Below are 10055 nucleotides of genomic sequence, written 5' to 3'. Positions count from 1 at the left end.
TGTTTTACCGTTTTCTCATTCGTGGGAAGTTTAATTTCCTAAGAAGTTAAAACTAGAGAGGTTATTTTGTCAACTTGAGCTTACCTTAGAAGTTCTACTTTCAAAAAATTGAGAAAAGTCGCTTATCTGACCCCCTAGATAAAAGTAGATAGGAATTGCAAATACAAGAGAAGTATAACCAAACGACCCTTTAATGTTCATATCATATCTTTACGTTGCATTTTATGTTGAGGACAAATGTAATGCATGTATAAAAAGTTGTTTGAAGTGATTGCTCAAGAGGTCGACGGTTCAAACAAATATATTCCTCCAAGATATGCCATGGTTGCCAATCCCCTGTAGGAGTACATATTCTGCTATAATAATTTTTCAAAATTTGCACTCACTTATTAGATATCCAATAACAGTATAGGGTGAATCAGAATAACATCATATACTTGCCCAAGTAACCAAAATAATATATTCATTGTCCTCCCGCCCCCTTCTTTTTATCGTTTTGACTTTCACGTTTGTCAGATAGCTGCAATTACATTTATAATTAAAAATGTACATAGAGGGTAACTCGAAAACAACTTATATGCTGACCATATTTGAAAATATTAGTAATAAAACGTGGTCAAAGTCTGCTTATATTTAGAGTAAGAAGTCAAAATGATGCATCTATTGAGAAACAGATAAAGTATATATATGTTCATAAATCCAGAAGCTTGCAAGTCACTCTATATCAAAAGTCCAAAAGCTTGTAAAACAAGCTGTGATATGCATATTCATCATGTCACCACTTCACCACTACTACTTAAAGGAGAGTTTTCACCATTTCTCTTCAACAAAACATTACACACCCTTCTTCTCCTAAAACCCTCAAATAATAATCTTCACCATCTTATTACATTCTACTCAGCTAAAATGAAGACAATTATATCAGAGAATGAAGGAATACCAAATCTGCCACCAAAGAGAGGGTTGGTTAAGGCCATGATCATCAGTAAATTCATCGATATGGTAAAAGCTGATCATGAGCCCTCTCCCCCTTCTATAAGCTACTGTCCTAGGAATGTTTACACCCCAGACGCGAATTCGGATCGTAGCATCATCAGCTCTCACTAAATTTAGAGTGTTGCACAACACCAACACAACACAACACATAGTTTGTACTTCATATAGTTTATGCTTATAAAATTAAGTGATCTTTGGTTTTGTTCTATCACAGTTTGTTTGGTCCTGTAATTATAATCCTTTGTGTTCTTGTTGGTGAAGAACAGAAGGGTTGTTTAGAGGACTCAAGTATAATTCAGCATGTCCTGTGGTAGTGGTTCTGCTGTTTGTCGTATGAAACTATGAATACACTGTGTACTAAATTTTTAGTTTGTATTAGTTCATGCTTTGTTTTTTCACCTTATTTCCACTCATTTCGAAAAAAATAGTCCAGATAAGTTTTTCTTCTTGAAGAAGTTCATTTACGTCCAGATAAGATAAAACGGTTATTGAGTTACTGAATTGCAGTATAAGATCAAAATAAGTTCAGATAAATTAATATATGATAAGTTAAAAAAAAGTTGAAAACTAGGGAAATAGTATGCACTCTGAAGGTGTGTAATGAATAAATGCACCCTAAAAAGACATGACATTATAATTTTATTTATTTTTTTACTGGAAAGGTAAACAAAGATTTAACAAGCAGTAGAAAATATGAAAAATTTAGTGTCCAAACGTCCACAAAAGGGTCGGTATGCTGGTGATTGGAGTTCCAAAGAAGCTACATAATCTGTTGCGTGATTGGCTTCCTTATAAACATGTTGAGATTGAACAGAATCAAAATGCTAAAGTAGGTGTTGATCATTTATTAACAGTTGAATATTTTACGGACACTAAAAATGTCCTTGCAAAATTTTAATAATAGGTATATTTTCGCCTTCTAAAAAATGTTTTTAATATTATTAGCAATTGTTAGAAGCAATCCATTCCTAAGTGGAGTGACTAGTGAGTGGGCCTTGCTAAAAGTGGCGAACATAAGGGCCTAAAATAGACAAGTTCAAAGGAGGTTCCACCTTAAAACCATATGGCAATAAGGGGAGTAGTCTCTTGACCTTATTAAGTGTTTAACTCTCTTATCTTTTATCAGTGTGGGACTCTCAGATCTATCCGTTATTGAAACGGGCTAACCCGTTATTCACAGACCCTAAACCTCCGTGTCATACAAGTAGAGCCATTACATAGTTTGGTCTCACGCAGGAACGGCCGAACTGGGAAACAGGAGAAGAGAGATGTGGCGAAGCATAGCATCAAGATGTTCCCTGATGAACAAAAGTTCAAAACCAAAACCAAGATTATTATTTTGTTTGGAAGAACCTCCGTTTCAGGTAAACCATAGATCCATGAATTCATCATCATACTATCATTCACTTGTTTCACCAAGGCAGCATCATCATCCTCCCAAAATACAAATAAAAATACCCACTCACAGTCATAGATTTATGTCCGACACTGCATGTAGATCTGATACTGATAATGATGAATTAACAATGGAAGAAGTTGCTTGTAGATCTGATACTGAATTAACAATTGATAATGATGAATTAACAATTGAAGAAGAAGTTGGTTCTGGGGTTGAATTTGAAAAGTTATTGTCGTTGTTTACACATAATTCTGTTTCTGTAGATTCAATCCTTGAATCTCGTGATAATTGGGATGTGCTTCTTAACATTGATTTTTTTTTGTCGGATGATCACAAATCCACCTGAAGAGCTTTCTCACTTTGATCAGTATAAGTATTTCGAATGGGCTCTTTCTAGAGATGATTTCGAGATCACTGATTTATTGTTAGATGGCATTACCTATATGTTAACAAGATCTGTTTTAACAAGACCAGAACCGTGTATGGTGTGGCACTGTGAATCTGATAAACGATGGTTGGATCTTTCATGGAATCTTGTTAAAAGCGACAATTGGTACTTTGAGCTTCCATAGCCGCAGCTGCAGCACCGGTGTCATTCTTGGTTTGTGTAGAAAAGGCGACATAGAAAGAGCAAATCAGGTGGTCATCGGGATGTTACTGGAAGGACAGTCTCCTGAGTTTCAAGCCTTTTACCATCTCATCATATCTTTATGTAGAGCTGGAAATATGGAATATGCATTGGAGCTGTTAAAACTTAGGGAGGAACAGAGTGGTTAGTGGTTATGGTAGGATGGAACAAGCTAATCAAATGGCTACCTCATCCTCTTTTCTCTCCCTCTAATTTTATGGCGTTTCTCGACAACTTCAGAATGTTGTGGTCATGAATCCACACATCATCTTCATTTTTTAGGGCATAAAATTTTACTTCTAGATTTCTTAATCTTGGCAATAGTGTGAAAGTATTTATTATTCCAATCAGCATACTTTCTCCAATTTAAACCTGCTTTCTAAGCCCAAATTACTCTTTCCATTTGGTAAATATTTTTAAGCTCGGACAGTAATTCCTTTTCAAGATTAAAGATGTAAGGAGAAAAATTCTTAGTAAGGCTAATTTGACAACCATCAATTCTTCGCAGAAAATTTTGTTTTTTAAGTTTAAATTCCCAAAAATGTTCCTATTCCAAGAATGAAAAGAGGAAAGGAATTTATGGCACCCAGTAAGGAAATTCATATTAGTACTAGACCAATTATCCACAAAATAGTAATGGAAAGCAGGGTGGGATAACCATAGTTCTCACCGGCGGGACTGATAAACAACACCCAAAATTATAGTTTTTTTTGCCCGATCATTATACTTCTGCTGTAATTTTTATGTTTCATTATAAAGTTTGATATCTATTTTATCATTAAAAAAAAAAAAAGATTGATTTCTATTCTGTTTGGTTTGTGTGTGTTGGAATATTAATTGGTAGGTTGGTTCTATTGGCCTAATTGTCTTCTTCGATAATAAAATTTTGGTGATGATTGATGGGTAATATGTGGATATCACGCCGAGAATTACTAGGTACGTGGTTAATTACTCTTGATGATTTATCGGTTCTCCATGTGTAGTAAGATATGGACGGTTCTCCATGTGTCATAAAACGTGGACAGTTCTCCTTCTGCTGTGAGAGAGGTTTTTCATATTGGCAAAAAAAAATTCCTTGTACGAAACGACAGGACTCCTTCAAACGACAGAAACGACAGGACTCTTTGACACGACAAGACAGGTATATAACATTTTTTCTCTTGTACGAAACGATCGGACTCCTTGAAACGACAGTGACGACAGGACTCCTTGACACGACAAGACAAGCATATAACAATTTTTCTCTTGTACGAAACGACCGGACTCCTTGAAACGACAGTAACGACAGGACTCCTTGACACGATAAGACAGGCATATGATATTTTTTTTCCTTGTACGAAACGACAGGACTCCTTGAAACGACAGTAACGACAGGACTCTTTGACACGACAGGACAAGCATATGACATATTTTTTTATTTCTCCAATCGCAACGTTCATGAAACTGCCGTTCCGATGGCGGGAGGGTATTGAGGATAACTAAGCTATATGATATAAGATAAAATTCTATATGAATTAGAAAACCTATAAAAAGTAGGAGATCTAGTTTGTATTATAAATAGAAGTGTATGCCCCCGTACAACACAACACAATATTATATTTCCCATCAATAATATATTTTATCAGTTTTCGACAGACCATGTCTCTGTAACTTTCATTAGAAACCTTATTTCCAAATCATGAAATTACACCTAAGTTTCAATATGCTTCAAGTGTGTAATAATAAGGGCAAAGGATATCAATTTTAGGGAAGCATTTATCGTCACACTGTCACGTGTTAGACATTTTTCCCAATGCCATGACACAACTCCCTAAACATGTGTGCCTATACGGATGCATGTTAGTATCATTACTTTTTAATTTCTCGAATGTAGTTGTGTATTTGTGTTCAATGCTTGTTTGTGCATATGTGATAAATTGGCCCGAAACAAGCCTCATTAATTCAGGAACCATGCAAACAGAGTACCAAACTTCTTTTCAGGGGAAGATGAGTAGAGTTAACCACTTCACATCCGGCCGAGGCTTTCGCTACATGTAACGTCCCGACCTTTCGGCTCCTTAAATATCGGTAATAAACCATACTTAGCTGATCATTAGCAGCGGAATTAGGCGTAATTAATCCTGGGACCTGTGGGTATGGGCCCACAAATAAAATAATCCTTAAAAACATTCCATAAATAATACAACTTTCCCATAAAATAAATATAAATCAATATTCTTATAACAACCTCAATAACAGGATTTCCATAGTAAATAATTCCTCGTCTCGATATCTCCATAATAAATAACCAACTCCAGTAATAACTATCGTTTGCGCAACTTGAGCTCCTTAATCGAACCTGTGCATCATCATAAAAATAGAAAACAGGAAAAACACAGAAAATACAAAAATGAGTGGAAAACTCAGTAATATTACTCCAGCCCGTCAAAACGGTTTTATTTTGAAAATCATTTGGCACATATCAATCATTAGCATTTATTGTTCGGAAATAACTAATTTAATCTCGTTATCTTGAAAACTGTGCCGGCAAGGAATCATTTCCTTTACAGCTCATTGGCAAGTACAGGCTTTGGCGGGACTTTTCTTACATCTTTTCAGGGGGGAACTGTTTCCCAAACTTTAACTTGCCTCTACCTGTAACTTGCCCATTTACTAGTTCAGTTCACTTTTCCATGCCGACAAAAGCAACATCGTCTTTCTTTAAAATAACTTTATAAATATCATAATTATTTCCGAACAACGTCTTTAACATCATAAAATAATAAAATACTTTAACATATCGTCATGATCATAATCATAAACATATATCATCATTTATCACATAAAACACATAATAAACATATAATCACATAATAGTCACACATGTTATATACGGGCATATAAAGCTTAAATGCTGGACATAAAAATTACATAACATATACGGGCATATAAGATAAAATGCTAGACATAATAATTACCTTGCTCCATTGCGTAACCTTAATCATACGAACGTCTCTTCCAGTAATTGTTAACCAAAACTTAATTCCTTCCACTTAACCCCATAAGTATATTGTTCAAACAAATATAAAGAACAAGTTAGAAACTTTATTAGTAATATACTTTGACTTTTAGAGTTTAGTGTAGTCATTTTTTCCAAATTAGCATTTCAATTCGTTTAAAAACAAAATAAATGAGACTTAGGCCCACCTTTAATTTATGTTCCTTCAAATAAGAATTGGGCTTGTCATTTGACTTTGGGTCATTTGGAATGAAAAGGAAAATGGAAGAAATAGCAGGAACTTAGCAACGAGCCAATGACATCGTCAACAATGGAAACAACGATTGCAGCCAACAACAATAGCGCCGAAAAAGGAGTGGTGGCTGGCCGTCGGCAAGGAAGCAGTCGCCGACAGGTAATGCAGCAGCGGTGGTCGAAGGGGTGGTGCCGTGGTGGTTGAAAATAGAGGAGAGAGAAAGTGGGAAAAACTCTTAAATTTTTGGGTAGAATACGAAACTGATGGTACAATTTAACTTAGAAATTAACCGGCAATTGAGCAGATATTTATAGAGTTAAAAGGGTATAAAAACGTAAGCAATGAGCTCACATTTGAGAAACCATGGTTATGTAATACCATGGAAAATGATGAAACTTGCGGCAAAATACCAGTAGACAACAATTAGGAGCTCATGAGTCAAAAGAAGAAAGAAGATTTTGAACATTTGGCAAAAATGCATAGCTTTGAATTTGCCATTTACACGTATAGAAATGGTGGAGAAGAAGGAATTGACTTCCTTTCCTTAGGTAAATGAAATAAGGGTGAAATGGTATTTCCAAGTTTTGGGTGATAAAAATTAAAGTTTTAGGTGTAAAACATGGGCTCAAATATGGAAGGTTGTACTTACGTACAACGCTACATAAATTAGGTGGGCATTTTCTCTTTTAAAACATTACTAGGCTTTTATTAAAACTTAAATTGTTGAAAGTAATAATTTAGAAGTAAAAATGCTCTTAAAATATTTTCGGAAAAATTTAGGACGTAATTATGTTAATAATCGTAATTACAAAATAATAAAACAGGCTTAAAAATACGGGGTGTTACATCCTTACCCCCTTAGAAAAATTTTCGTCCTAGAAACTGGATATCTCAAAACTCAAGGTCAGTCTAAATTCAGATAACTATACTATGACAATAGCCCAAAAGTCATTCACTTTTCTTAAAACTCTTATTCTCATAACTTAATACCTAATTACCCAAATAGCAGTTAAAACCTCAAAATTTTCTCATATCCCAAAGATCATACCCAGGCAGTGCAGAGCACTTCCGGCTGGGCTCCGCTCTGATACCATACTGTAACGTCCCGACCTTTCGGCTCCTTAAATATCGGTAATAAACCGTACTTAGCTGATCATTAGCAGCGGAATTAGGCGTAATTAATCCTGGGACCTGTGGGTATGGGCCCACAAATAAAATAATCCTTAAAAACATTCCATAAATAATACAACTTTCCCATAAAATAAATATAAATCAATATTCTTATAACAACCTCAATAACAGGATTTCCATAGTAAATAATTCCTCGTCTCGATATCTCCATAATAAATAACCAACTCCAGTAATAACTATCGTTTGCGCAACTTGAGCTCCTTAATCGAACCTGTGCATCATCATAAAAATAGAAAACAGGAAAAACACAGAAAATACAAAAATGAGTGGAAAACTCAGTAATATTACTCCAGCCCGTCAAAACGGTTTTATTTTGAAAATCATTTGGCACATATCAATCATTAGCATTTATTGTTCGGAAATAACTAATTTAATCTCGTTATCTTGAAAACTGTGCCGGCAAGGAATCATTTCCTTTACAGCTCATTGGCAAGTACAGGCTTTGGCGGGACTTTTCTTACATCTTTTCAGGGGGGAACTGTTTCCCAAACTTTAACTTGCCTCTACCTGTAACTTGCCCATTTACTAGTTCAGTTCACTTTTCCATGCCGACAAAAGCAACATCGTCTTTCTTTAAAATAACTTTATAAATATCATAATTATTTCCGAACAACGTCTTTAACATCATAAAATAATAAAATACTTTAACATATCGTCATGATCATAATCATAAACATATATCATCATTTATCACATAAAACACATAATAAACATATAATCACATAATAGTCACACATGTTATATACGGGCATATAAAGCTTAAATGCTGGACATAAAAATTACATAACATATACGGGCATATAAGATAAAATGCTAGACATAATAATTACCTTGCTCCATTGCGTAACCTTAATCATACGAACGTCTCTTCCAGTAATTGTTAACCAAAACTTAATTCCTTCCACTTAACCCCATAAGTATATTGTTCAAACAAATATAAAGAACAAGTTAGAAACTTTATTAGTAATATACTTTGACTTTTAGAGTTTAGTGTAGTCATTTTTTCCAAATTAGCATTTCAATTCGTTTAAAAACAAAATAAATGAGACTTAGGCCCACCTTTAATTTATGTTCCTTCAAATAAGAATTGGGCTTGTCATTTGACTTTGGGTCATTTGGAATGAAAAGGAAAATGGAAGAAATAGCAGGAACTTAGCAACGAGCCAATGACATCGTCAACAATGGAAACAACGATTGCAGCAAACAACAATAGCGCCGAAAAATGAGTGGTGGCTGGCCGTCGGCAAGGAAGCAGTCGCCGACAGGTAATGCAGCAGCGGTGGTCGAAGGGGTGGTGCCGTGGTGGTTGAAAATAGAGGAGAGAGAAAGTGGGAAAAACTCTTAAATTTTTGGGTAGAATACGAAACTGATGGTACAATTTAACTTAGAAATTAACCGGCAATTGAGCAGATATTTATAGAGTTAAAAGGGTATAAAAACGTAAGCAATGAGCTCACATTTGAGAAACCATGGTTATGTAATACCATGGAAAATGATGAAACTTGCGGCAAAATACCAATAGACAACAATTAGGAGCTCATGAGTCAAAAGAAGAAAGAAGATTTTGAACATTTGGCAAAAATGCATAGCTTTGAATTTGCCATTTACACGTATGGAAATGGTGGAGAAGAAGGAATTGACTTCCTTTCCTTAGGTAAATGAAATAAGGGTGAAATGGTATTTTCAAGTTTTGGGTGATAAAAATTAAAGTTTTAGGTGTAAAACATGGGCTCAAATATGGAAGGTTGTACTTACGTACAACACTACATAAATTAGGTGGGCATTTTCTCTTTTAAAACATTACTAGGCTTTTATTAAAACTTAAATTGTTGAAAGTAATAATTTAGAAGTAAAAATGCTCTTAAAATATTTTCGGAAAAATTTAGGACGTAATTATGTTAATAATCGTAATTACAAAATAATAAAACAGGCTTAAAAATATGGGGTGTTACACTACATTTATTGTCTATTCAATTTTTTTATAATGAAAGATACATTAAAATTAGGACAGTCTTCTCTCAAATTGATCTTTCTTTTCTTTTTATGCCTCTATTATTGCTGAGATAAGATATTCCCTACTTAGGTGCAGTATATTTTTCCCAAGAATCACAAGTTTTAACTTTATGACTAAAAGCAGAAGATTTTCCCTAAAAAAAAAAAACTAAAAGCAGAAGATTAGATTTGGGTAATAAAGTATCTTCATGTGCAAATTATTTGCTCATGAAGGCTTTGTTGGCAAACATTACTACATTAGTATTAATTCCAAGCATGGACCCTGCTTCCATTACCAATAATTATTCTTTCCCTAACAATCCTGAAATATAATTCTTTCTCAATATATGCATCTCACGCTATTCACCTATTAACTTCGACCATCAATGGTGTTTTGGCCTAGTGGTTAAGACTGAGGGCCTGTGTATAATAGGTCTCAGGTTTGAATCCCCCCGCCCCCATTTGTAATTTATATTGCCCTTGTGCCTCATTCGCACCAAAAAAAACCTATTAACTTCGACCACGTTTATTTAGTACTGGGTTATCAATGGGGTGATGATACTTGTCACTCATTGAAATATTTTACAATACAATAATATCACGTAATATATGTTAA

At 34.5% G+C, this 10055-nt stretch overlaps 1 protein-coding gene and 1 long non-coding RNA gene across 13 annotated transcripts; one reads left to right on the top strand and one right to left on the bottom strand.

Moving 5' to 3' along the window:
• The first annotated feature begins 751 nt into the window (after window positions 1–751).
• Window positions 752–3388, top strand: LOC130472519 (uncharacterized). Its single transcript, XR_008932999.1, has 2 exons — window positions 752–2360; window positions 2744–3388. It is a non-coding gene; the product is annotated as an uncharacterized lncRNA (long non-coding RNA).
• A 906-nt stretch (window positions 3389–4294) lies between these two features.
• LOC110792641 (uncharacterized) lies at window positions 4295–9414 on the bottom strand. 12 transcript variants are annotated; one of them, XM_056843745.1, is made up of 6 exons: window positions 8278–9410; window positions 7548–7658; window positions 7305–7447; window positions 5981–6054; window positions 5251–5361; window positions 4295–5150 (listed from the first exon to the last, which is right to left on the bottom strand). In XM_056843745.1, the coding sequence occupies exons 3-6, from the start codon at window positions 7348–7350 to the stop codon at window positions 4965–4967; spliced, it is 417 nt and encodes a 138-aa protein (XP_056699723.1). In that variant the 5' UTR covers window positions 7351–7447; window positions 7548–7658; window positions 8278–9410; the 3' UTR covers window positions 4295–4964. The 12 variants fall into 12 exon arrangements, 9 of the variants coding, with proteins under 9 accessions (XP_056699723.1, XP_056699717.1, XP_056699722.1 ...); XR_008932997.1 differs by lacking the exon at window positions 5981–6054 and having other exon boundaries at window positions 8278–9408; XM_056843739.1 differs by lacking the exons at window positions 5981–6054; window positions 7305–7447 and having other exon boundaries at window positions 8278–8351; window positions 8507–9414.
• Window positions 9415–10055: the final 641 nt, after the last annotated feature.

The sequence above is a fragment of the Spinacia oleracea genome, chromosome 4, assembly GCF_020520425.1.
Source record: "Spinacia oleracea cultivar Varoflay chromosome 4, BTI_SOV_V1, whole genome shotgun sequence".
Taxonomy (NCBI): Eukaryota; Viridiplantae; Streptophyta; class Magnoliopsida; order Caryophyllales; family Amaranthaceae; genus Spinacia; species Spinacia oleracea.
Note: the sequence above shows the minus strand (reverse complement) of the source record. Positions and strands in the feature narration are given on the sequence as shown.

Excerpts from the sequence above, each read along its gene's own strand:
- LOC110792641 (XM_056843739.1), bottom strand. The coding sequence starts at position 8,304 with ATGATTAAGGTTACGCAATGGAGCAAG. Across the intron at positions 5,362-7,547 it reads ATGGAAATCCTGTTATTGAG|GTTCGATTAAGGAGCTCAAG; the intron begins GTTGTTATAAGA and ends GATGATGCACAG. Across the intron at positions 5,151-5,250 it reads ATGGAAATCCTGTTATTGAG|GTCCCAGGATTAATTACGCC; the intron begins GTTGTTATAAGA and ends CCATACCCACAG.